The following is a 27074-nucleotide window of genomic DNA, read 5'->3' as shown; positions in this document are numbered from 1 at the left end:
ACGTCGCGACGCGTACCCCCCCGCTGCTCTTCATACCGCGGCCGCGAACGCGCCGGACCTATACGTAACACGCATGCGCGATCTCCTGTCGCGCACGCCCCCACGTGGTCTTTCCTCACGAGCTTGCGCAGCTCGATTATCGACGCGACAGTTGGTCGGTATTGCATGCACTTATATCTAGCCCTTTCGTCCTACCTCTGTCCTCCTTTTTCCTATTCTTTTCCAATTTTGTCTATCTCTTCATGCGGGATAATGAAACATACAGATTTTTTCGAGTTACTATTTCTGTTCGTGCCGCGTTTTTTTTTTTATTTCTCACGGGAATGAATGAACGAGGTTTTCCTTATCGCGAATCATAACTCACATCAACATTTCGTTCTGTGACAGTTAATTCCATACAACAGTTTTCCAATTTTTCTCTTTAGTATAAAATAGAAACAAAGAATCGCGGTTATTTTCAAAGATCCATTCATATACTCGTCGGATTCAAGAAATTTGTTTATGAAAATATAAAAGAAATCGGTTGAACTCGAAGGATGTAGCAAGGTTAACGACGAAGATAGTTTATTTTCTGCTTCTTAGTAAAATCGGATTTTTATTTTGATATTTAGACTAATTTATATACAAACATATAACGCGATCCACACCTTACTATATGTATCGATCTTGTCATATATTGATCCTACATGGTTGGTAGAAAGTTGCAGGTACATACTTACCTACTTTTAAACGATTCTATAGTTACAATTAAAGCGCCCGTGTAATTATTTGATTTATTGGAACAGAAGTACATTTACGAGTTCAAAGCGTTCAAAGTTTGTCTCTTGGAAATCAGATAACTGTAGTTTTATTGCAACTTTCGGAGTTGGCTGTGGATGCTCAGTGAAATTTAGAATAGCATGTATTCCAATTATGTACCAATTATTTGCGTTAAATAAGCTTAACTCTAATATTTTCAATGAAATCTTCAATTTAAGAAAAACTACTTACTTTGCGTTTAATCAAAAAAAATCAATTAATTTCGAGATGTAAGTCCATAAAGTAAATAAACGTCGTGTCTATTCTATTAAAAACTACTTGTATAATTATTTTAATTAATCAGAAAATACTTGTGCTCCCGATTACGTTTTACTATTCAACCGTGTGCATAATCGGTTTTGTATTATTCCGTATGTTATTCCGCACAATTGCTTTTATTTTGTAGCTGTATAAGGCAGATCGATATTCGACAGTTCTCAAACTAGTCACGAACACGTTCTAAAGATATATTCTGTTGTTTGATAGCAACGCAATTGTAAAATAGAATCTTTTAATTCCCATTAATCTAAAAGATTAGTTACATAAACAAAAATTCCTTTGTTATTAACAAATTTCAACTTGAGCTTATCGAATGGAGAAGAAAATCCTGATAGTCACGCGCTCAATTCATACGAATAAATTTCTGTGAATCTCGCAACTGTTTTATCACTTGTTTCGCGACTGTACTCATTTCATTTTTGTTCGAAATAGCGATATCTTCTATTTTGCTGATCGGTAGGGTGGTGATTAAGTCTTGAATGTATTTGGGATTCGTTAAACCATATGTCATCGAATGCAACACACGCAGACAGAGGAACTGTGTCTCATCTGGTAGCGAATTGTTCCTCAAATAACAATTTAACACGTCGCTTACTCGTGACTCGAAAAGATACTGCAGCCCGGTTTTATTCATACTGACATTATAAAATGTCATCAGCATTAATCTATAAGAGACACGGCATGATTAAAAGTACAAATGAATTGTTAATTTGCCGGTATTCGCAAAATTACCTCTTTAGTGATAAGGAACCTTGCGAAAGTGGCAAAGTGGGCATGAGTTTCATCATTTTTTGTACAAAAGCTCTACCATTCGGATCAGTCATTAAAAATTCACGTCCTTCGGGTGTTGCAGATATATTTGATACAATGCCTAACAAGCCAATTATAAACTGATATTCGACGTTGCATGTGGGAGGGAAAGCATTTCGATAAGTGTTTATAAAAGCGACGAAACTTCCGTCTGTTATCGATAAAAATTCGCCGATCATGTGCTGAAACTATAATGAACCAATTAACGCGAAACTGTACTGTCCGTTGAATACCGGAATTAACAATATTTACCCCAGAAAGCCAAACGTCGACAATTTCTGGGAGGCGAGATGCACGCCATGTTAAATTGCCTAAAACTGCTCCCAAAGTTGCACAGTATGTACTTTGATTCAATATCTAGAGAGAGAGAGAGAGAGAGAGACAGACAGAAAGAGAGAGAGAGAGAGAGAGAGAGAGATAATAAACATATCTATTAACATAATGAATGCTAATGAATGTTTTATAAATTAAATTATAGCCGAATCACTTGTTCTCTTAAGTATTCTATTTCTTCCTGTGCCTTTCTGTTTCTGTCCACTTGCTGTTGGAGCTGACTGTGCAATTGTTCACACTTTAGTTCTATGGCTGAAATTTTCTCTTTCTCTTCTATGAACAACGAAATCATTAAAAAGTGAGACGTTATTGTTTTCTTTTGAATAAAAAACAAACAGTATATGTACCCTTATTTATTTGATCAGTGAATGATTTTGGAAATGAAGAAATAAGATCCTGAATATTTTGACCATCTTCTATATTTAGTTTCTTTAAATCTATATCTAATCCAGAATTAACAAGAGCTTGAGGGACGTCTGTTACAAACTTATGAATGCTTCTTTTGACGGTCTTTAGAGTATCCTCCACAGAAATCTGAAAAATTTTAATATGCTTATATTACGTGGATGCACAGTTCCTTTAGTATCAATTCCTTTTAACAGGCTTTCATATTCTAAAAATCTCAACATAGATATAAAAGGACCCATGTTAATCGCTATTTAAACATCAAAGAAATATGAAACCAATGTGAATTTACCAAAAATTGTTTTTCATCTCCTAAATTTGTTTGTCTTTCTTCATCATCCTTGTCCATGATTGTTTAACTGAATTTTGTGTTGATGCAAGTAATTCTCATGTATGTTTAACGGAATGATATCAATGAAAATACTTTCAGCATGTTGACAACTGGCGTAACCTGCATGAAACATAAATCGTTACAGAAAGTGGGAAAATTCAAACATCAGCGCGGTACAATTTAAAACATATAATAAGTTCAGATATAGTTAACGCGTATATGTATTTTATAACAGATGATTTTTCCGTTACTTATAAATTATTTTCGATTGTAATGCCTCTTTCTCACAAACGATAAAAAAGATTAAAACTTTATTTCTTTGATTATAATTTCTTCAAATAAAAAAGGGATAAAAAATGTAATATTACATATTACTAATTTCAGTCAACATCTAGCCAAAATAAGTTTTGTACATGAGCGTACTCAAGAAAGCGATATATTTGATGAAAAAGATTATATTGCTAATAAAATAAAAGTGAAGATTCTGTTTTTTAAAGTTCTGCAATTGATATTTGAATTTAATTTAAAGACATCTCTGTTTTAGAATAGAAATCGAGTTTGAGTTTGAATTTTATTTTTCGTTCGATATATTAGTGTTATATTAATATTGCTTCTCGTATGAAATACGCTTAAACCTTATCTTCATTGTAAGGGCATCATAAGGTAACTGACGCAACGGATATAAGCATATATTTAGCCTCGCGTGGCCTGCATTTTATGCATCTCGGAACGCTATAGCGTGTGTGCGTCTTCGTGTTATGATGCAAAAAAAAAGCGTTAATTATAACCTTACGATTAGGAGTTCTCTTATTTTTAATCTAACTCGAATCTCATTAGTACATATTGCTGTAATCTGAGTAAAACTGCATGTAAGTTGTAAAACTGTACTGATTAACATCTTTATATATTAGAACTTAATTCATGAATTGTTATTATACGACAGTTTTTGATCGCAAAAACTGCGAACAAAATTTCATTTACTGTGTAATATGAACAATAGTACAATGTTTGCATCTTTTCCTTTTTTGTAGAAACAGTTATGCTATATAAAATTAAAAGTTAAACAACATATTTAATGCGTTTAACTATTATATAACGTAACGATGTTTTATAGATCATTGTTAATTTTTAGATACAATATGAAGTTTTCAGAAGGAGAAGAAGTACTTGTAAAACATCCAAGTACTGATAGATACCACAAAGGTAAAATATTAAGTATGAGAGGTGAACGGTATAAAGTACAATTTGAAACAGGCATTGAACAGTATGTTCATTCAACTGATATTAAGGTACCTGTTTTGTTAAATTTAAGCTATTTTATATATTTTAAATATTTAAATTTTCTCTACCTCTTTTTCTCTTTTACTACTTTTTTTTCTTTCTGTATAATTTCTTCAAAATTTTAGATGAATAGGCCATCAAGAAGTACAACTAGAGCTAGTAGTAAAAGTAGAAAAAGTCCCACTAGATATTCATCACTCAGAAAATCTCCACGCAGACGTTCACCCGGAAGATCTCCATCTATAAATAGACAATCTACAAGGACTCAAAAATTTGCAAAAATTTCTCTACCACGAATAGAAATACCTAGGGGTAAATATATTGTTACAAATAATCTGCTATTTTTTAACAATATTATTAAATGAATTGACATTTTCCTGCATAAAATGTATAGATATGCAGGATAATGGCAATACTGACAGTAAAAAGAATATAAATGATGACGAACATTCTATTGAATCAATGCCTCTTCAATCGCGATTGAAAGAACTAGGAACAGTGACGCGTAGATCAATGAGATTGTTATCTGGTACGCTAAAACCTGAATCAGATCATAAAATGGTTTTATTAACGAGAAATATTAATCGAGCTGTCTCACTTCCCATAGAAAGGAAGAGTCAAATGCATGATTTTAGTGTTGATGTGAAGGAAAGGGGGCATTCAGTACAAAGAGATCAAGTAAGATTTTTGTGTATTGATTATTGTATATTATGATAAATATTCTATATACATTTATTAATGTTTGACTTTAGGATCTATTAAAAACTATAAATTATGAAAAAGATGTAGATATAAATCCACAAGTAATAGAAAAACGAAAGAAAGAAATCAGCATGGTTAGTGAGCCACAAGAATGGGGAGGATGGTTTGGAACCCTTCTTCTTATAGTTTTATCACCCGTGATAATGATATTACCGCAATTAATGTGTATAAAAGATGAATGTATACTTGGATATCCTAAGATACTAACAGACGTAACGTTATACGTAGATCTTAGAATTTTTACTGCATATTTAGGTCTCTTTTTATTTGTAATAATTTTTTCGACTATACCGATTGGACGAAAAATTGATGGACCACAAAATAGAGTTGGAAGATTACAGTATCGTCTAAATGGTGGCTATTCAATATTTAAATTACTCATTTTAAAGAAAAATTATATGAATGAAATAATTATTTTGCATTCTTCTTTTAGGTTTTTTATGCAGCCTTTTATCAGTAATCATATTTGCTGCGTGTATATATAAAGAACTAGAAGTCACTGATCTCGTTATACAAAATTCTGTACAATTTTCAATTAGCGGTTGGATTCTTGGAACAATTTTATCATTATTATTATTTGTAAAGGGTGGCAAAGCTCCTGTAGCTAATCTAAACATACATGGATCTACTAACAGTATGATATATAATTTTTGGCAAGGGAGGGAAATAAATCCACGAATTGGTCCTGTGGATATCAAAATAAATCTTTTTCGGACTTCCATGATAACAATAGTAATAATCATTCAAAGAGTTTCCTCATCTGTAGAAATGTATATTATAAGATATGCATGATTTTATTCGAATTACAGATTCTCATAAATTTGTCCATTGTGATAAAAACAATTGAAGAAACGGAAACATATAGTTTAGAACATCTTAACATAGGTGTTATGTTAGGAACTTTACTGCAAATAATTTATGCGATGGACGCACTATTCTTTGAATCTGCAATACTAACAACTTTTGAAATAATGTATGAAGGAACTGGTTACATGTTATGTACCGGTTATATGATGTACCCATTTTTATTGGCTTTTACAACAAAGTACATGTTATATCACAAGTAAGTACTAAGAATAAAAAATAACAGTACATCATGTCACTGAAATTTTATTGAAACATGTTTCTTCAATTTTAGAACACAATTCACTTATCTGTTTGTCTTTCCTATACTTGCATTTATAATTGGATATTTGCTATATAGAATAAGCAATTTACAAAAGAATAAGTTCAGAAGAAATCCTTTATCTCCATCATTAATGCGTAAATACAAAATCATCTTACATTTAAATCAATATCAACATTACAAAATTAATTTTTCATATTATTTGTACATTTATTTTGTAGACTTAGAAACCATACCAACCACCCGTGGTAAGAAGCTTATAGTATCTGGATTATGGGGTCATGTAAGACATCCGAATTATTTAGGTGATATAATAATGTGGTGGTCGATATCGTGTATAAGTTTGGCGGATAATATTTTGCCTTATTATTATGCAATTATATGTACAGGATTGTTGATATATAGAGCAAGAAGAGATAATGAACGTTGTAAAATGCGTTATGGTTTAGCTTGGGAACAATACACGTCACGTGTTAAGTACATGATTTTATATCGTATATTTTAGAATATAATATGTAGAGAATATTAGCAAAGCTACCTTTAGATACCAAAATATGTTATAAAATTGTACCTTTAAAAACTGCAATGCTCATTATTTTATAGAATATTTTAGTCGTATTAGAATCGTTATGTAGAGTTCATATACTCACACAACACACACGTGAAACAACAAATAGGGTTGAAATCTGTGGAATATAAAACCAAAAGAAATGATTGTATAACATTAAGCACTAAATTTAAGCACGTCATTTCTTTAATTCTTTAAAGCAATGAACAAAGTGTGATTATCAAAACAGTACATTTTAGACATAATTAAGAGACATTGTTGATATAAATAGATGTAATATAAAGTATATTTCTATTATAAAGACAATTATATGATGTAAAGACAAAACATGATATAATGAACAAATTGAAGTAAGAATTTTTATACTTTTTATACAGAAATGTACAATTGACAAATAAATAATTTTCTAATAGCTGCGTTAAAATTATATAAGGAATATTTGTTTTTAATTGCATCCAAAATTTAATGTTCTGAAATGCAATCGACTGTATAATTTTTTCCAAGGTTGCCTAGTGTGGCTGTGACCTGTGACACAGCAATAAAAATATTCTCTTACAAACAGATGTTTAACAGTGGTTTCTATTAACTTTGTTGATAAAATGGCAAGTTTTTTTGGTGAAGTAGTATTTCCAGTCTCACGAGCGTTTTGGGACGATGAAGAGGAAAATAAAGCTACTGATTGTTCAGTTAATCAACCGTAAGTTTTATTTTAGTTAAACATAACCTCTCAAGTTAAGTGTTTCAAAAGTGTCTCAAATACTTTTTGGAATATATTTCAGCGAATTTTTTGTTCATTGGTTAAAGACAAAACCATCCAGCATTGATACTTTAATTGTAATCGAAGGTGAAATGTTAATCGGTAATATATACTAATTTAATTAATCGGTAATATTTTGATCGTATTATAAGTAGTTTTAATGATATTGTAGATTTTGTAAAAGAGTGTTTGTGCCCAAACTCAGAAGAAGTATGTTTCGTGGAAGATGAAAAACAAAAAAAGATATATACAACTTATCAAGTTACTAATGATATTTATTTAGGTATTGTATCTCCACATTTTGATGTGAAATTGTCAGGCAAATTTGTCGAAGAGGTAAGAAAATTTAACTTAAATTATAAAGTATATAATTCTAGTAATTTGCATTAATTTTATTAAATTTATTAGATGGGTGATATTATATCAAGTGTAAAAAGTATAATTTGTATAACATGTTGTCATATATCAAATTTCAAGAAGAAGGATATACCAACAGTACCTTCTTTCTTAAGGATGTTGACTACAAAAAGTGGGGAGAATATTTGCAAATCGAAAGAGCCATACTTAGAGCAGCCAAATATTATATATGGAGTAACAGCAGGAGGTTAATATTCAAATAATACAAACTATATCTTCAGGTGAAAGTTTATTAATAAACATACATATGTTTCAGTATTGTCATATGCTCAAATTATGGAACTACCTGCAGTTTTGTATGTTTTATATACAGACAGTATTGTATTGGACTCATTATCTGCAGAACCGCTTTTAAAATTATTAGCAAATTATGCACCATTGCATACTGTTACATTTTCTGGAAAAAACTTTTTTAATAAAGGCAACCTTTACATGTAAAATTTTGACTGATTTTCCCTTAGAAGTTTTGTATTTATATTTTCTTATTTAAATTAAGAATTGAAACACGTAAATATTAATAATATAAAAACTTTATAATTAAATATTACTGTTAATTGTAAACCTTACATATTTACAATATTTACAAGACTTAGCTTACAAGATAAGATTTAACTATTATCTCTGATAATATTAACTTCAATTGCCATAATAGCGTTTATACACAAGCAAACATTACATATATGATCTTATAAATTTGTATGTGTTAAGGTTGTGGTGGATAATACGTACGCGGTGTAGGTGCTGGAGGTACTGGATTATTTGGAGGGAAGTATGACGCGTTTGTAGGATAAGGATATGGTTGAAACGGTGTTGGTGTTGTAGTAGATGTAGGTGGTGCAGGTCTAATGGTACCGGAGGAACCCATATGATGCATTGGTGGGACAATGTGATTCATTGTATTTACAGAAGGTGGAGGTACGGAAACATTTGCTGGAGGAAACGCTGGAGGATAATTGATATTACTATGTGCAAAATTGGTTGGATATGTTTGAAAATGCGTTGGCACATCCATTGGTTTTATTGCATCTGTGGTATCTGTAGTTAAGCATCCATTTGCAGAGACTGCAACTGCTTCAACTTTAGTAGCCTTTCCTGGTGTAACTATAATTTGATATTAATAAGACAATTTTTTATCATAAATAAGACAATTTTTCATCACAAATAAGACAATTTTCATGTATATACCATTTGGTGTAGTAGATGTTGATTCTGTGGAAGGTGCTGTTATAGCTCTATCTCTACAAGGCTCATTAGATGGTGTTAAAGGTGGTGAATCTGGCGGCTTTGTGTTATTTGCTTGTGAATACAAATCTAATACTTGATGACATATATCTGAAAAAATAAATCAGATGTACTTACTTTCCATATTGATATATTCTAAAAAATGGTTTCTTATTAGGTTACCTTCTAGAAGATCCATAGTAACGTCCTCAACAAACATATCCCACCAACGTAAATGTTTTGGTAATCTTCCATTCCAATCTACCACTTCAAATTTGCTAAGCTTCCCTGCCAAATACATGAGAGCAACAGCAATAATTTCTGGTTCCCACTGCAATGACAATGTTGTACACAAACTATAAAGGAAAAGGAATAAAGATTATATAAACTTTTTAAATCGATTTAAAAGTAATAAGAATACACTATTATATATATATAACGATACCTGTCGTTAACAAATGTCCAAGCCATTTGAACCATCTTTTGCAATTTATTTTTATCACCTGCAAAATATCATTGATGCTTTTATTATGCTGCTTAATATATTATTTATTAAATTCATAAAATTTATTTTAATACCTTTAAGGCATTTTGCATATTTTAGCAAGTAGCTGTATGGATGTTCAACTTGCAAATCAAACTTTATAGTTTGTAGTAAAATTCTTTCTAACGTTATGACCTCCTCCTAGAAAATTTATAAAAAGATTATTTTACAAATTACATTTCAAGGATATATATCCTTAATAATAATAACTATATAGTTTACTGATTTACCTTTGGATCTTCTCCAAAGGTCATCAATTTCTGTTCAGTTAATAAAGACTTTGCAGTCTTAATTATATCTTTGCATTTTTTTGGAGTTTCTTCTACTTTGCCTGCTAATAATAAACAACAGCACGCAGTTACCTATACGAGATTTAAAAAATAACAAAACATTTATTTATTTTTCTCAAATCGATAAAAAAGAAATTAATATTTATTATTAGATACTTACATATCTTGGGAAGTTTTTAAATGAATGAAACATATAGAATCTATGAAAATAAACAACTCCAGTTGCCATTGTATTGTATCCTAAATCCATTTTGGTTCCTGTGTCTATAATAAATCTGGCCCCTTCTTTCCTATATCTGCATTCTGTTTCATAGTCAATTCCATCTTGAATGGATGGTGTATTTCGTAGTTCTTTCTTCTCATAATACCAGCATGGCATTTTTATTGCACTTAAAAAGAATAACATACATAAGAAAACTTTATATAAATAATAACACTTCACTAAGGTTATATCATATTAGAATAAATCTTTTCTATACTGAATATAAGTTTACATAAATGATAATTTAGTAATTATTGTTACACAAAGAAATTTCTAAAAATTTTACTATTCCATAAACTTTACAGTAGGTTAGGGTACTTACCGATGTTTAATGTTTAAGGTGTTCTCTTTCTTTCACTTGCTTAGATGTTTTTTATTATATGCAATATTGCGTTATATATTATATTATATATACTATCTATATTAACCCGTTTGAATTGTCTATAATAAACAAGAGAGCTCTACACCTCCACGTAATACGAAGTACGTAAGAAATGAACAATATGAAACCATTTTGCGTGAAGTTGCGCATGCCTGGCTGTATCACTTGCTAAGTGGTAGCGCATGCACTATACTACTATAGGGACTATGAAGAATTATTTTAAAATTTAAAATTAATAATAACAGAAATATTATTCGTTTCGTTTTATGTGTGAAATCATTTTATTCTCACAAATAGTTATTCAATTACTAATACTTATTCTTAACGAGTCTTTACTATACTATACTATACTTATGTATTTTGTGTATGGGTGTGTCTGTGTGTGAATATATATATCTTAACTTAGGCTTATTTGTACTGAAAAATCTCTAGAATTATATTATATTGTATTACATACTTTGGACTAAGGGTGACCCTTTACTCTGAAAAAGGGAGTGCCGCTCTTTTCCGGAAGTATGGAAGTTTGAATTTTCTTCTCTTCCCGCCCAGAGTTCTTTTAGCGGAAGTGAACTTTTTTAGCTCGCAGTTCGACATCTGTATCTAGAAGAGAGAAATATATATTTTATATAAAATTGCATCACTTGTTAGGCGCCAGGGATGTTTCATGTGAATGTGTCTTACAATATATAGAATGAATGCTTTATACATCGATTTTATTTCATTAAAAAATGAAGTACAATTTTTAGTAAAAGAATTTAAATTTAGTTATAAAACAATTGTATTTTTTTTCTTCCTTCATGTTTGTTTGAATATACTGTTATCGCATTATATATTATCTATATCTTACAAATACATTTCCCAATCTATTTTGCTTTGTTTGTTGACAAATCAATAAAGTACATATAAAGGTGACTTCTTAGACCAACAATACAGAAGCGTAAAAAGGACAGTCGTTATACAAAACATTGAAACATCGGTTTCTAGTACATATTAGCGGTTTAACGCGTTATCTGTGGTCAATAAGTACCAGAGTATATGTCATAGATGCGTCTATCAATTTACCGCGAATACCCTTAACGTATTACATTTTGAGGGTGATCTACGTCGCGCTCTTGTAACATAACTAAACGTTAATTTATGACGACCGCGCACGCAAGAATATTTTACAAACATAACATCTACAATTTCACAGATAATAACACAACGTCGAATATAATGCCGTTGGCGAATTTGACAGTTCCTTGGTCTGAGCAACATGTGACTGAAAAGGTAGTATTTTTATATTTGTTAAATACATCGATTAGTGTTAAAAATGAGTCAATTACGTGTTATTAATTCTGTATTACAATTGTAAATTTGTGCATTGTAACCAATTTAATTTTTCAGCAAGATGTAGATATACTTCCATCAGAATCCCAAGAGGAAGTAGTAATAACTCAAGAAAATGTAGTTGAACCACCTTCAAATGGTTGTTCTGAAACACATGAAATAGAAGTACGAGAGATAGTAAGGGATGGACATGAAAAAGCAGATCCATCTCAATTTGAACTGCTTAAAGTTCTGGGTCAAGGGTCTTTTGGCAAAGTATTGAACATTATAATGAATGAAAAATAATTTGAGATATAATCAAGTGTAATTATTCAATAATAAAAATTCTTGTGTTAATCCAGGTATTCCTTGTGAGAAAGGTAGTTGGAAAAGATAGTGGGACAATTTATGCTATGAAGGTATTAAAAAAGGCAACATTGAAAGGTGCTTAATAAGTTAAATATATACAAGTACGAGGGTAGCTCTGAAGGTTTTAAAAAATGAGGACTGTTGTAACAAAACATTGATTTTAATTATGAAATACAAAGATCTTTTTAGTGCTGTGTACATATTTTATTTTTTTTATTAAAATTTATAAAAGGAATTTTCAGAGCAATTCCTCTTATATTGAAAATTATTTCTTTTTCTTTTTAAAGTGGTTTAATATATCAATATTATCTCAGTTCGGGACAGAGTTAGAACAAAAATGGAGAGGAATATACTGGTAGATGTTGAACATCCATTCATTGTGCGACTACATTATGCATTCCAAACAGAAGGCAAACTCTACTTAATTTTAGACTTTTTAAGAGGTGGCGATTTATTTTCAAGATTAGTTAAAGAGGTATACAGTTTACAGTATTAGTAATTTTATGATATTTTTATGGCTGTATTGATCCACTTTTATAATTATTGCTCTAGGTAATGTTTACTGAAGATGATGTAAAATTTTATTTAGCTGAACTTGCTCTTGCATTGGGTCACATACATAAGCTTGGAATTATTTATAGAGATCTCAAACCAGAAAAGTTTGTATTATATCATTTGTCAATAATTCAACCATTATAAAGCTATATAAATCTTAATATTCATTTTGTTTATGACAGTATTTTGCTTGATACTGAAGGTCATATTGCTTTAACCGACTTTGGTCTAAGTAAGCAGCCTTTAGACGATTGTAAAGCATACTCGTTTTGTGGTACTATAGAATATATGGCACCTGAAATTGTGGATAGGAGAGGACATTCATTTGCTGCAGATTGGTGGAGTTTTGGTGTTCTTATGGTTACTTGCATATAAATGATATGACGACACATATACATATATACATCAGATTGTATTTAAACAAATTCTTAACTTTCAGTTTGAAATGTTGACTGGAGCTCTTCCATTTCAAGGAGCAAATCGCAAAGAAACAATGACACAGATAACAAAAGGAAAACTCGGAATGCCACATAATATTTCACCAGAAGCACAATTACTCCTTAAAGTATTGTTTAAAAGAAACCCTGCAAACAGACTGGGATTTGGTACTCATTTGTAGTGTTCTTTAAAATACAAAAATAGCTATTATGCTATATTCATTTATTATCTTCATTTATTTAAGGCGGAATAGAAGAGATAAAAAACCATGTGTTCTTTGCAAAAACCGATTGGGATGCGCTTTACAGAAAAGAAATAAAACCGCCTTTTAAACCAGCTGTTAGTCAAGAAGATGATACATTTTGTTTTGATAGTGAATTTACATGTAAAACGCCTAAAGGTAACGTGAATTACTTAATTCTGTATAATTTATGTTCTAAATGAGTAAAGTTATTATAATATCTTAGATTCTCCTGGGGTACCACCAAGTGCTAATGCTCACGAATTGTTCCGTGGATTTAGCTTTGTCGCGCCGTGCCTTCTTGAGGATCACGTGAAAATCCCTGAATATAAAAACTGTGATAGCCTTAGCGCAACTTTCCCAACTTATGTGAGCCCTATCTCCGTGAATGATGAATATGAGCTTAAACAAGAAATTGGTAAAGGAAGCTACAGTACTGTTTATTTAGCTGTTCATAAAGCTTCTAAAGCAGAGTATGCTGTGAAGGTAATTGAGAAATCAAAAAGAGATCCTACAGAAGAAATAGAAATTTTGCTCCGATATGGAAGGCACCCGCACATTGTAACTTTGAGAGCTGTTCATGAAGATGATAAACGAGCTTATCTTGTACTCGAATTATTGCGTGGTGGAGAACTACTTGATCGGTTACTACAAAGACGTAATCTCACAGAAAAAGAAGCAGCTGAAGTGATGTACACAATAGTTAGCGTAGTCAATTATCTTCATGAAAATGGAGTAATTATCTATTTAGTCATCATCTCTTACGTTTTGTATTCTACCATGTTGAATTTATTGATTAATTTCGGTTTACGTAATCAATAGGTTGTTCATAGAGACTTAAAGCCATCTAATATATTGTATTCGAAGTCGGGGGGTGATCCATCGACACTTTGTTTATGCGATCTTGGCTTCGCAAAACAGTTACGAGCGGAAAATGGTTTGTTAATGACGCCTTGTTATACTGCAAATTTTGTAGCACCGGAAGTGTTAAAACGCCAAGGATATGATGCGGCGTGTGATATCTGGTCACTTGGTGTTTTGTTATACATTATGTTGGCTGGGTAATTAAATCTGATTACATAAAATTTGAAAAATATGTATATTAAATACTAGATTACATTTCTATATTTTAGATATACACCATTTCGTAATACTCCCGGTGATAGTGCAAGAGACATATTAGATCGTATTGGTCTCGGCTACATTGACGTTGAAAGTGGAATATGGCATCAAATTTCGAATGAAGCTAAAGATCTAGTTAAAAAAATGTTACACGTTGATCCTAATCGGAGGCCTACTGCAGCTGCCATACTAAAATATTCGTGGATTGCTAATCGTCATCGTCTTCCACAGAAAGTATTACCTGATAGTTCTAAGGATCCACATAGCCTAAAGGTATATAATATTTTCTTCAGAAACATTTCAAGTAATCATGACTAAATTAATAGCATAAATTGAACATATCTTTAGAGAGCAGTAACGGCAACATATAGAGCGATGTCTAGCAGTCCAAGGTCGCCTCATATCGGACCTGTTGTCATGTCTGCATTGGCACGACGAAGAACACAAGCCAAGCCTACTGGTCCTACCGAAGTTTGAAACAACTGTGTTTCTATTTTGTCAAAAAGTAAAGGCAAGATACGAAAAATTACGAATTATGTATGTGATTACGTATATGAAAAGACTATATTTTTTGTCGACATAAATCTAGTATTATTTGTGCAATGTTCAAATGTAGCTAGTATGTATCAATTTTATAAAAATTATTCTTTATTGTTCTGTTATTCATATAACTTGCATCATTAAAATCATCTCTATCCTTGTTAAAATTTGTGTATGTGTATAGAATAGAAAATGTGTGTTTAAATCCATATTTTCGATTTAAATATAATATAAGAATGAAATATCAGAGAAATTTTAAATCTTATAATCTGTATTGTACATGACTATCATTTCAATATTAAAAATAATATAAACTATAATAATAATATAAATTTATGAAAAAATCTATATATATATATTTAATAAAATGTAAAAATGAAGTATATATCTATTTTAATTTTTGATCAATATTTTTATTTGTTAAACATTAATTGTATATAATAAAGTATGTTTTACTTAACCATAATTAAAATGATTAAGTAGTTGATTTTTAAGTTCCACATTCTATTTTTAATCGGAATATACTCGGATAAATACTTACGTAACTAATATTCAACAATGATAATCTTATTTCTTAGAAAATTATGGCAAGTATACAAATAAGTATGATTTATAATAAATATTCAAACGCAAATATAATTCGTGTTTATTATCAAAATAAGAGGTATTATTATATACGAAAAGTTCATTTTCAAATGCAATAATTTTTAGATGCATTATATATTATTTTAGATGCATTAGTAAAATAAACAAACCATTTTTTTAATTATTCCCCTCATTTCATAGTAAGATTAATTGCGTATCTTGTTAAATAAAAAGATAAAAACAGAATTTGTACGTTTTAAATCGTGTGAAAAATTATTTGTATAACATATAAAGAAGTAAATTCATAAGTATATAATAAAGAAAAAAAATATTGCATATTTCTCTTATCACAGATATATATATATCTTGAAAATGTGTATAGTTTATACGAATCACGTATTGTATACTATGTGCATACATACGTATAAGATGTTCTTAATTCACAATGCGGCGGTGTACGCGCAGACGCCCATTATTAAACGAAAACGTGGTAGCTGTTTGTTCCGACTGCGGACTTTCGTGCTTTACTTTGCTAAGAGCTGTTATCATATTTTTTAATAGTTCTTACTACTATATGTTCTTTAAAATTTCTATATCTATAAAGGTGAGACAATATTCAATATTCGTCGAATTTCTTATTTGTTCATTGAAATAAAGAAGAATACACGAGAGACAGTGATTGTGATACCCTTAACGAAGTCAGTTTTATGCATTGATCTCACTTTTTATTCAACATGATTAATGAAAATTGAAGATGTACATATATTAATTGCAGTAAATAAGATTCTGAAAAAATTTTTAGATGAAAGCATTTAAATATTGTAGCTTTTATTTTTCAGTGCATCCGATCAACTTTTCCTATTAAGTAAGTTGCACAATTACGACACATTTTCCTTCAAGAAATCAATATTCCGAAGATACCACACGTTAATTATCGTTCCATGGTTTGTAAGAATCTCAATATATTGCAAAAATAATAATATGACAGTGATTACCTATAATGATTTTTCGTTTTATTTTACACGCTTATTTCTGTTCTACTTGTACTATTAATTAATAATGTTTTCGGTGTTTTTGGTCTACCGTATCTTTCATCGATTTGTATTAAATTCATCGTAAATACAACAGTAGATATGCCTGCACTTACACGTTCTCCTCAATTGTGTGAAAATTAATTGAATTATAAATACGTAAGAGTATGGCATCACTTTCATGTTTTAGAACATTAGCATTAGGTATGAAGTGATTGAATCTATTCAAATTAAAAACTCAAGTTTTGAGATCATCTTTCATTGTGAATTTTTATTGTGATAAATTGTTCCGTAACAATATTACATTCATTTTTAGGTGCTTGTAATATGTTTCATAAAGGCTCACGTCCATTAGTTTTGTGTGGTCCTTCAGGAAGTGGGAAAAGTACGCTTTTAAAAAAGCTTTTTGAAGAATTTCCAGATACATTTGGTTATTCTGTGTCTCATACCACTAGAAGTCCTAGACCAGGCGAGGAAAATGGGAAACATTATCATTTTACTACTAAAGATAAGATGCAAAAACAAATAGAACAGGATGAATTTCTTGAAACTGCTACATTCAGTGGAAATATGTATGGTACTAGGTAAAAATCAAATTTATTTAAATAAAAGATGCAATAATAGATTTTATTGATTATACACAAATCTTTTTCAATATTTTTAGTAAACGTGCAGTAGAAGAAGTACAAAAAGCAGGTAAAATTTGCGTATTAGATGTTGAAGTGCAAGGTGTAAAACAAATAAAACAAAGTTCTTTGGATCCATTGTATATATTTATTAAAGCACCATCTATCGAAGAATTGGAGAAAAGATTAAGAGCTAGGAAAACAGAAACAGAAGATGCTTTGCAACGGAGATTATCCATTGCTAGGCTAGAGATAGAATATGGTAAGTATTATAATTAATTTATTGCTTTGTTAAAAACTGGGATACGTTTACTATGTTTTTTTATGTTAGACGAGGAAATATATATATATACTTCAGAATTATTTTAGGAGAAAAGCCTGGTAATTTTGACATAGTGATTGAAAATGACAATGTTTCTAAGGCATATGAAAAACTAAGAGACTTTTTGATGTCAAATCTAAAGCAAGGTGATGCAGGTATAATAAACAGTGCTTATGTATTATATGTTAATTATTATCCATATAATTGTTATGTATATTTATATTTGTGTTTCTAATACTTTACAGGACGTTAAACATATGCCTCTTAAAGATACATTATTCTTTAAAATCATAAATCATAAATTATAATTATTTTTATATATCATTGTGTAAATTATAATAATAGATAATTATTACACGATGAAGTGCATGATTAACTTATGTCCAAGGATCGGATTACTAGATCAAAGAATAAATTTATGCAAATAATTTTATACAATGCTAAATAAATCTTAATATTGCAAGAGTAAATATAGGTATACATGCTTCAAGCTTGTTACATGCATGGTACTAATGTAAAAATTCAGATTAATGTCACTTTAAAGGCATTGTAAAGCAAGGATTACAAATGTATAGTTTAAAGTAAAACTATGAATAAGGAAACAAGGATATGCAGAATGTTCATACAATTTGTTTCTATCCAATACTTAAAGAGACTAAGTATATGTCAAGTAACAGAGACTCGTTAAGTTATTTTTGTAGTTTCTTTTACAGTTCTGTATATACTTTTGCTTCGACTCGAATAGGAAAAACATTGTACAGTATTTACATAATAGTAACTTATAGGATTACATCGATTCAGTGCAATACTTTAGTGCTTTAATGCACATAGAATGTGTGCAAGTGTCAAATTATTTTAGAGTAATGATATCTTGCCGAATGTATACAAAGGATAGTCAATTTATGCGAAGACGGAACTTTACTACAGGCTAGATATCTAAAAAGAAAACTGAAGAATTAACTATAATGTTTTAGATGTAGCTAACTGAGACTATTCACCAGACGAAGTTGTGTTCCAATAGTGTAGATTACTTATAAAGTACTTGTGGTTTTGTCCTTGTCAAACATCGTATACTCACTGCACAAATCGAGATTCATTCATAAATTCAATTACACTTGAATGTATCGTATTGCCGATTTATCAGAAGGGAAAGGCATTACACAAACATCCCTTTAAGAGCATTCATCATCGAATAGACATATTTCACACGTTTTATTTATTTGCAAATATTTTCGAAAAATTATATTCGAAATAAATATATTTTTATGTTAGATAAAAATCAACGAAATTTTCGAAATTCTTACAATTACTGTCGTTTATCTGTTTCTTACACGTCACATTTGTACATGGTACAAGATATGAATATGAAACATTTTATTTATCGAATATCAGCATGTTGTTGCTTCCACGAGCGCGGAAGAAATTACATATTTTCCTATATACGGGGTGTTATCGCTTACTTGTTAGTACGTGTGTATGGTTACATAAATATAACGATAAAGCGACGTTTGAATGAACAAGGCGTAGCGAAATATCTATGCATTGTTAAAGAAAATTGTATCATTGTTGTATCATAATATATCGAATAAATATTTCAACCGTATGCGATACTGAAAACAAAATATTGTTCCTTTTGAACTCCCTTTAAAATTTATCTCGAAATCAACGATCAATCAATTCTATCTTTCTTTAGAGTAAAATATACGTGAAAATGATAAATTTTAGGACTGATGACGGCGAGAATAGTCGCGCCTTGGCCATTCCCCGTGATGGTGACGAGTTTTATGTCTAGGTACTTCGCTAACTTCGATGGACGTCACTTTTACATCTTTATCCTCTGTTGTTTTTTTCATTTCATCCTGAATCAGATTATCTCCGTAATTCCTGGGCATAAGTTCGCTAGTTTCCTTCGTTTCAGGCAAGTTTCGAACCTTATTCTCCGTAGTTATTTCCGGTTTCCTGGAAAAAATGTAATTGATCACCTGAGGTCGCGGTGCAAAGATGTTCTCCGTTGGATAAGCATTTGTAATCGATCTCGAATCCGATGGATTCGTTAATGGCACATTTATCTGACTCGTTCTCACTGCCTGTATCACTTTCTGTTCTCGCGTCGGTTGATCCTCGTATCGAATCGATTTCAGCGATCCCAAAGAATCTCTGTCAGCAAGATCACGAGCGGCCAATCTTCTGATCGAATCTCTTTGATCTTCGGTTGATTCGATGCGACTGGGCAAGGCTAAAGGTTCTTCTCGAATTTCTTCGTACAGATCTCTTCTCAAGTCACGTTGTTCCTTCAAAGAATCTGGCAAGTTCGGCACGAGGCCGTCAGGCACGACGATTCGACGACGAAACACGAGATCTTGGTATTTGGCGCGATCCAAATAATCCTCAAGAGTGTTCCAGTTTTCCAAATCCCGGGAAATCGCTCTTCTAGCCAGCTTCGAGATTTCTTTTACGTCCAGAGGTTGCGTGTTCGTTTCAAGAAAGAAACGATCGTCGTTTTGGAGGATGGTGTTGGCTCTGTTTTCATAATTATCCACTTGAATATTGTTTGCCGGATACGTGAGACGTTCAGAAGGTACTTGATAGGTTTTCTCCAAAACGGCTCCTTGATCGAAATAACGTTTTTGTTGATAGTTGCTGCGAGGTTCCTCGTTGGTGTCTGGATAATAGGCTTCGTAGAAGACCGGACCTTTTTCGAGATCGTAGCTCTCGTAGCTTGGAGCAAAATATGCAGTTAACAAAAATGACTTCGATTAAACTTTGATCAAACATTCTGAGGAACGCTTTTATCGAGCAAGAAAGATATAATCGAGTTTAGAAGAAAAGCTGACTTTATTTTTTAATAATACGCGCTAATTGAAAAATTGAAAGAAAAGTTCAATTACTCACCGGTGAATATCGGGGTTCCACGTGAAGATCGGCGATACACCTGACGGAAAAGAAAACGTAATTAGTTCGTGGTAATTGTATCGTGAATTTTTGAAAATCGAAATAATAAAAGCAGCCAGCGGCAAAGGAAAAGTTGAGAACGTTGGTTGATCTAATCGTCATTGTTGCCTTTTTAAACGAGTTCCTTAAACGAATTCTTCGAACCAGGCTCTCTGTTTTCCGACAAAATAAATTTCTCCAGGTTCTGGACTCGTTTAAGCGCGGTGATGAAAACGTTCCGAAACTGTTATTAAACGCGTAATTAAAATAAACTTCATTAGAAATTTACAAATCCGAAATGTACTGTGCGCGCGTTCGTTGTTTCTGTAAAAGCTCTTCTTCGTCCGTTCCCTTTTTGTATTCGTGCGTAACTTTAATGAATTTCGTACGGTGCCAAACACAAAATGGCATCATCGCCTATCGCTTACACGATTTGTTCGCGATTCAACGTTTTTCACCGCTAATCACTTTTTGACAAATATCGCCAATTCTTTTATTACTCTTTATTATTAATTTTTTCTTTATTATTAATTTCGACTATATCTGACTATATATATTTTTCGAGAAGCTTTCTTTGCTTATCGGCGTTCATTCTAAAATGGTAAGAGTGAGAAGAAGAAAAGGCGAAAATGAAAAAGATACATACCGATGGAAATCGTTATCACTGTAATTGAAAGTAGACTCCGTTTTAGAGCCATGATCCTATTGCGAGGCAACGACAAGCAACTGAGTCTCTACGATGGGACGTGTGCGCGTATTTTCAGATATGCCTAAAATAAACCACCATTTCCTTCGGGTCTCGCTGACTAATTCACGTATACAGAGGGATAGAGATGACTGGAAATCTTGAAAGACTGTGATCTACTGCTCCCGTGTCTCCATAACATCGCGCATGAAATATTAGCTTGTTGACTCGGAATTTTTTCGATGATTCCGCCAGAATCGGTCATTCGAATACCACCGACGTGATGCGACGCAACGGCGAGAAGTGTCGTAATTTGCTCGTGTAATTCGTTGATTCTTCAAGTTTGGTATCTTGTAAACGATGTAAGACAACCTTCCCCTGTAGTAATTGATATTATACTGATATTAAATTAAGTTCCAGATATAACAATGGTAACTTGAATCGTAAAAATTTGGTAGCGGCTTTGGTACAATTTTAGCTAAATGATATTCGCTGCGATATTTAAAGGTTCAAATAAATTTCTAAACATACGAACCTGCTTAAAGCTCGATATAATCGATCTATATAACGCGATGTTTAATTTCTATAATTGCGACGAAGGATGAAAAGAACAAGAGGCATTAGTTCCAACGAGTGAAAGTATCGTTGAATTTTTTATTATTGTTCCCAGTTGTTTCATCTTTACCAGTTCAATTTCGTTTTGCTATTTTCTACGATAAAACTTGTTATTTCGCCAATTTTTTGGAACACGCGTGCTATTATAACGCGTGCCGTTTATAAAACAGAAGTGACGTTTAATTATCGCGTGAAAAACGTAATATAACGAGCAACGGCGCTGGTGCGACACAAAAAATTGTTTAAATTGATTGTTCAACGGGGTTGCGTGAGATCTGCCAAATTGGTCGTACTTTCGAGGTCGTACGATATCTACGATATCTCATATCGTATCGTTCTGCAATTTCTAGATTGATCATATAGGTCCATTCGATGGTTTTCATGGCAAAAGAAACGAATTGCTCCAGTGGAAAATTTTCAATGGGAACATCCGTTTACCTATTTTTATCTGAATTGCCATTTTAATTAATGCTACGCAAATTGTTACAAAATTCTCTCATTATCCTCTTATTCCTTTCAACTACAAGTAAATCAAACTAAACAATATGTTCAATTTAAAGTATAAACGAGGCACGTCATGTGGTTATTCAGGTGAGTAGCGTGAAAATTATTTAATAATAGAACTTTTTCTTCATTTTTTTCTACCATAATTCGAATCATCCATTTTCGTTAAAAAAAGATGACGATGGATAACCCTGTGATGAAGAAACCGATCTTCAAGCCGTGTTCAACCGAAACACCGCGATAGTTTGCTTCTCGTCGATATTTTAAAAGTTCATCTTCATCCTCAAGATGCTATCTAATACAGGGTGTGTCCTCCATAACGTTGCAAGGTCTGGGTGATTGAATCCACCGATCATGATATTGATCATTGCGCGATGAAACAAATTGCCCGATAGAAGGCGAGCTACATGGAACTTGGCTGAAATGTAGAAAACGTAGACGATAATTCGGGAAACTTTAATTTTAAGAATACGAGTCACGGTGAACATATAAAAAGAGTATACCTGGATGTTGTAAGACGCGGTGCAGCATACGAGCTCCAGTTTTCGTTTCCAAAGATTCGTTTACCAAAGGAAGATATTCTAATAACGTTGGAAATACGTACCATGTTCTTTTGTAATCTTTTTAATATTGGATTCAAGCTCACGATCATCACCGCAACCAAATAAGTCCACTGTATCGTATAAAAGAAATTCTATTGGCAATCCAGACGAGTCTCAATCCAGTTCTGTTAATAAATCGTTAATTTCGCTATAGAACATATCTGTTATCAAACACTCGTATAGGATGCCATCGAACATTCTCATTAGCGTTATATCACGGTAAAGTATGTCTGGCGAAAGGTATCTTCCAGTAGCAGTGGAAGGTAATAAAATTGGATGATCAGTTGCAATATAAAAGATACAGCGCTCCATTGATCGTCAATCTTTTCCAGATAAAGGTATATTTCTCGTGATATCGCGGAGTTTCCATCGTCTTAACGGAATTCGTCCTCTTCTAGAGCTTCTTTTTATCTATCTTCTAGATGATAAACCTGACAAAAACATTGATAAATCGCATAACGTAGTTCCAGAGTACCTGAAAGTTTTTGCCGAATCTTTTGCGTTCCTTCTTTCGTAGAATACGAGGATTCTGAGAATACGAAGCTTTGTTAAGATAATTTACCAATGCTGTTCGCTAATAGCAATTAAGAAACGAATCTCTCGAGGAAAGTAATTCCACTCGTAACAAGAAGTGACATAAATTCCACAGCCAGAAGAATCAAACTGACAAATAGGAAGAGGAGAAATTTGAAGGAAAGGCGTCTGATAACGTTTCATCAACGAGTATGACAATTTGAAGGAGGCGAAACTTGGGCCAAGGTACTTACACGTAGTTCCATGTCAAAACTCTACCATATACGACAGCATCCTGCACAGCCACACAGACGAGTTGTAGAAGATGTAGAACATTCTCAGATCCTTTGGTACGTTGGTTGCTTTGGGAGCGATCGCGCAAACCCGGTCGAAGTCTGTCCTATTGGTAAACTATGTTGCTCATGTTGTCTACATACTTTTAGACGAAGAACGAGGCAACCACCCTGCGGTTCGCCACGTCACCCGAAACGGCGGAAAATGTGGTAGAAATTCCTTGATGGAAAAATCAATCGTTGCATCGCGTTAATCGAGTAATTTATAAAGATAATTTTTTTTAACGTTGAATTAAGGCGATCAAGGGTACCGTGAATTAACAATAAGAATTTTTCAAGCCAACGATAACAACTTTTTCTATGAAAAAAAAAATGTAGAATCCTTCTTTGTCTTACTAACGCTCGAAATATTCAAAGATGTAGGAAAAAATATGTAATTCCAAGATGCAATAAAAAGACAGTCTCGAAGATAATTGACAACTTATTGAATTTTAGAAGATTTGCCCTACGAGCGAAGAAAATCGTGACTTAATACGCTTTTCTCTTGTGGTTTTCGTTTGCGACGATTACCTACAGTTTCGCTGAACGTGTCGTTCTCCATCCGATGGCCGTGTCTGCCGTTCGTATTCGGTTCGATCACGTTCACCGTGAAGTTCAGTTTTTTCGCCAGTACCCCCAGGAGAATTCCGCCCAGGCTTCCATATTCTCTGGAGTAAACGTAGGTCGAATCTGGATTTATTCTGTTCTGAAATTTCAGCCCCTCTTGTTCCTGATCGAAAATGCTCACGTTGAATCGGTACCTATTGAAATTGACGGCGCGTCGATACGTCAGCGTCGACAACGAACACAGCATCCATCTTTTTCACGTCCCATCCACGCTTTCCAATTGTCTCCATGCTGAAATCGGCGTATCTATTAAAATGCTAAACGATTATAGGACACCACGTGCGGCCTGCGCTGCATCTGTTATTCAAATGACGATGAATTAAACATAAATGGTATGCGTTTCATCTCTACTGGATTACATCAGACCGGCTTTTTAACTATATTTCAAATTATGCTTTTTATTTTATACGAAAATAGTTCGTCGTTAGGAAAAAAAAATCCTTGCAATCGGTTACGTTCGCTCAAAGCTTTGACCGATCGTACATGTACTTTTCCTTTGCGCCCTACTCTTGACATTTGAAACTCGATCGCATGAAATTTCCATATAGGTACATTTCACGTTTTATTACTTTCTTCCAATTAATCGGTTTTCAGTGATATTTCGGTATTCCGGATATTATATGTTTGCCTGCCTTCGTGAATGAATTGTACAAATTTTAATGAAAATCCTCGTGACTAGAGAGTGGTTGGACGCAAAGTGCATCCCGAATTTGATACACCGCAGTTTCCTCTAGATGTTCTATCGATCGGTGATATCCTATCGTCCAATTCCGTCAGCAGATCGTAGCTAACACGATGAAACGTTGTTCGCTGTTTCACTGAAACAACGTGTAAGAATTCAACAGCACCTTGAACGAACCTTTATCTCTCGCGAAGACGACGTTCGACTGTCCACATATCGACGTAGTATTCGCCGTTCTTGTGCCATTATCCGCTTACGTTCCACTCATAGCGAAGAAGATTCATCATGAATACTAATCTCCGCGTCACTTTTCCTCGAACATCTGGTGTCTCCATTCTCGCGCGTTGATTCGCCCGTTGTTCCGTTCTATGTCGAAGTTTATTGCGTTTGCATCATGATCGTTGCTAGAAATTCGATACGTGTATAACAACCGCGTTGCAGTATTCCGCCGTTGCTGTCGCCGGAAGGAGAACGTCGAAGTTCCGCAAAGTTCTTGCACTGTTTATGAAAATTCCGTGAAACACGGTTTTCCGTAAAGTACACACACAATCTCGTTCCAAACGAGATTAGTCTCGACGTCTCGATAGTCTCACGAAACTACGTTCCCTGCAAACTGTATCGAAGCCTGACAATTAGATATTGGTATTTGCAAACCAGCTATCACTATTTTCAGAATCGTCTGGAACGTAGATTAGAATTTTAGATAGGATTACACGGTTCTATAGCAAAATATTCTTCCGTTCAAATTACCCTATACATTATCATAGTTCCAGGAACGACGACAACTCGACAATCCTCGATACTTAAATTAAATTTCTGTCGCTTCGATCGACCCATTCGATAGATCATTGTCATCTTTCACGGATGATCGCGTACGCCTAAATAAATTTCTTTCACACGCAAACTGTTGAGCAGCGTCGACGAATTTCTAAACAAGTAAATTCTCCAATTCCTTTTAATAACGACGATAAACGTTCGTTGGAGCGACGTGCCCGTCAGACTGCAAATATCCCTAAGCGCTTTTCCGTCAAATGCAAATAACCAACGCGCGACGCAGAAGCGTCAACGCTACAGAAATAGGCAATTACGTTCTGTTTACTGGGATCCTTATTTATCCGACGTCTTTCGAGACAATTCAGCCTCGTCGCGTTCGATCAAAAACTTATTGGCTGATTGAACACCTTCCGATGTTGTTGACTCTCTACCTTCGATCATCCTTGTTCGAGTTTCCAACGACTATCTGTGCGATCGCATCTCCGACTCGAATCATGTCGAGGAAAAGAGAAAAGGGGAAAGACGGAGCGAAACGGCACGAGTGTCGAAATTTACGCATACATACATATCTCGAATATTATCTGGCCAATATATTGGAAGCTTGGCTGTTGGTGAAAATTTAATGAAGCAATTTAACGATGACACGGTGACCGATGGTTTAGATTAAACGGAAACATACGCGATAGTGGCCGTGTCGTTTGGAAAATGCCAAGCATACTCGAGCGTGACGGCAATAGAACTCTCTGAGAAAGGGTTTTGGTTGATTTATCGAGTAACATAGCGTCCGACACTTGTATAACTATTACGTACCGACGGAATAGATTTATTGGGAAACTTAAACGTCAGATCCTTTCAGGTAGAAGCTTAAGCGTTAAGGAATATTTGTGATCGACGGATTAATTGATTTCTTATTTATCTGGGACAATGCTCGATTTTTTATTTTATTATTATTTTAGTATTAATTAACACGGCATTTAATTGTGTACATCGTACGATAAACCTTGACTTTTGCTACATGAAATTCCATCGAAATACGGTCGTCTAGCGTATTAGACATCTAGCGACTCGTTACATATTAATTAACTTCTCACCAAAAATCCATAGTA

At 32.9% G+C, this 27074-nt stretch overlaps 7 protein-coding genes across 29 annotated transcripts; 4 read left to right on the top strand and 3 right to left on the bottom strand.

Annotated features, from left to right (window-relative positions):
- Positions 1-757: 757 nt before the first annotated feature.
- On the bottom strand, positions 758-3230 carry LOC100746863 (heat shock factor 2-binding protein). The gene is made up of 6 exons (XM_012388376.3): positions 2918-3230; positions 2568-2754; positions 2375-2493; positions 2140-2244; positions 1810-2075; positions 758-1742 (listed from the first exon to the last, which is right to left on the bottom strand). Exons 1-6 carry the CDS (start codon positions 2972-2974, stop codon positions 1421-1423), a joined length of 1056 nt encoding a protein of 351 aa, XP_012243799.1. The 5' UTR covers positions 2975-3230; the 3' UTR covers positions 758-1420.
- Positions 3231-3570: 340 nt separating this feature from the next.
- On the top strand, positions 3571-6705 carry LOC100740181 (delta(14)-sterol reductase LBR). 3 transcript variants are annotated; one of them, XM_003491342.4, is made up of 10 exons: positions 3574-3825; positions 4071-4245; positions 4363-4549; positions 4632-4766; positions 4845-4915; positions 4990-5353; positions 5433-5731; positions 5809-6062; positions 6138-6262; positions 6347-6705. In XM_003491342.4, exons 2-10 carry the CDS (start codon positions 4096-4098, stop codon positions 6628-6630), a joined length of 1869 nt encoding a protein of 622 aa, XP_003491390.1. In that variant the 5' UTR covers positions 3574-3825; positions 4071-4095; the 3' UTR covers positions 6631-6705. The 3 variants fall into 3 exon arrangements, with proteins under 3 accessions (XP_033177947.1, XP_012243796.1, XP_003491390.1); XM_033322056.1 differs by having other exon boundaries at positions 3571-3825; positions 4089-4245; positions 4632-4915; XM_012388373.3 differs by having other exon boundaries at positions 3573-3825; positions 4632-4915.
- A 473-nt stretch (positions 6706-7178) lies between these two features.
- Positions 7179-8307, top strand: LOC100740057 (proteasome assembly chaperone 1). 2 transcript variants are annotated; one of them, XM_012388377.2, is made up of 5 exons: positions 7179-7390; positions 7473-7537; positions 7623-7786; positions 7859-8054; positions 8124-8307. In XM_012388377.2, exons 1-5 carry the CDS (start codon positions 7293-7295, stop codon positions 8303-8305), a joined length of 705 nt encoding a protein of 234 aa, XP_012243800.1. In that variant the 5' UTR covers positions 7179-7292; the 3' UTR covers positions 8306-8307. The 2 variants fall into 2 exon arrangements, with proteins under 2 accessions (XP_012243800.1, XP_003491389.1); XM_003491341.3 differs by having other exon boundaries at positions 7473-7552.
- Positions 8308-8461: 154 nt separating this feature from the next.
- LOC100750159 (cyclin-K) lies at positions 8462-10695 on the bottom strand. The gene is made up of 8 exons (XM_003491340.4): positions 10507-10695; positions 10083-10311; positions 9863-9994; positions 9668-9773; positions 9534-9591; positions 9272-9444; positions 9053-9199; positions 8462-8968 (listed from the first exon to the last, which is right to left on the bottom strand). Exons 2-8 carry the CDS (start codon positions 10299-10301, stop codon positions 8571-8573), a joined length of 1233 nt encoding a protein of 410 aa, XP_003491388.1. The 5' UTR covers positions 10302-10311; positions 10507-10695; the 3' UTR covers positions 8462-8570.
- A 643-nt stretch (positions 10696-11338) lies between these two features.
- Positions 11339-15264, top strand: LOC100750042 (ribosomal protein S6 kinase alpha-2). Of its 3 annotated transcripts, XM_033322055.1 has the most exons (13): positions 11339-11474; positions 11759-11835; positions 11953-12150; positions 12237-12318; positions 12558-12718; positions 12796-12902; positions 12981-13158; positions 13238-13403; positions 13481-13636; positions 13704-14212; positions 14300-14538; positions 14611-14872; positions 14948-15264. In XM_033322055.1, the coding sequence occupies exons 2-13, from the start codon at positions 11782-11784 to the stop codon at positions 15074-15076; spliced, it is 2241 nt and encodes a 746-aa protein (XP_033177946.1). In that variant the 5' UTR covers positions 11339-11474; positions 11759-11781; the 3' UTR covers positions 15077-15264. The 3 variants fall into 3 exon arrangements, with proteins under 3 accessions (XP_033177946.1, XP_003491387.1, XP_024224957.1); XM_003491339.4 differs by having other exon boundaries at positions 11341-11835; XM_024369189.2 differs by lacking the exon at positions 11339-11474 and having other exon boundaries at positions 11694-11835; positions 11957-12150.
- On the top strand, positions 11470-18381 carry LOC100746744 (guanylate kinase). 10 transcript variants are annotated; one of them, XM_024369199.2, is made up of 5 exons: positions 16152-16328; positions 16564-16668; positions 17072-17339; positions 17420-17643; positions 17751-17942. In XM_024369199.2, the coding sequence occupies exons 3-5, from the start codon at positions 17083-17085 to the stop codon at positions 17936-17938; spliced, it is 669 nt and encodes a 222-aa protein (XP_024224967.1). In that variant the 5' UTR covers positions 16152-16328; positions 16564-16668; positions 17072-17082; the 3' UTR covers positions 17939-17942. The 10 variants fall into 10 exon arrangements, 9 of the variants coding, with proteins under 9 accessions (XP_024224972.1, XP_024224967.1, XP_024224971.1 ...); XM_024369203.2 differs by having other exon boundaries at positions 16169-16328; positions 16564-16589; XR_002947122.2 differs by lacking the exons at positions 16152-16328; positions 16564-16668 and adding exons at positions 16785-16959; positions 17949-18381 and having other exon boundaries at positions 17740-17858.
- Positions 18382-18632: 251 nt separating this feature from the next.
- LOC105681072 lies at positions 18633-26319 on the bottom strand. 9 transcript variants are annotated; one of them, XM_033322060.1, is made up of 5 exons: positions 24417-26319; positions 22942-24066; positions 21281-22856; positions 20596-20635; positions 18633-20421 (listed from the first exon to the last, which is right to left on the bottom strand). In XM_033322060.1, exons 3-5 carry the CDS (start codon positions 21330-21332, stop codon positions 19425-19427), a joined length of 1089 nt encoding a protein of 362 aa, XP_033177951.1. In that variant the 5' UTR covers positions 21333-22856; positions 22942-24066; positions 24417-26319; the 3' UTR covers positions 18633-19424. The 9 variants fall into 9 exon arrangements, with proteins under 9 accessions (XP_033177951.1, XP_033177949.1, XP_033177954.1 ...); XM_033322058.1 differs by having other exon boundaries at positions 21281-23703; positions 23808-24066; XM_033322063.1 differs by having other exon boundaries at positions 23808-24066.
- Between the last annotated feature and the right edge of the window lie 755 nt (positions 26320-27074).

Source organism: Bombus impatiens, unplaced genomic scaffold (assembly GCF_000188095.3).
Source record: "Bombus impatiens unplaced genomic scaffold, BIMP_2.2 scf_0548, whole genome shotgun sequence".
Classification (NCBI taxonomy): domain Eukaryota; kingdom Metazoa; phylum Arthropoda; class Insecta; order Hymenoptera; family Apidae; genus Bombus; species Bombus impatiens.
Note: the sequence above shows the minus strand (reverse complement) of the source record. Positions and strands in the feature narration are given on the sequence as shown.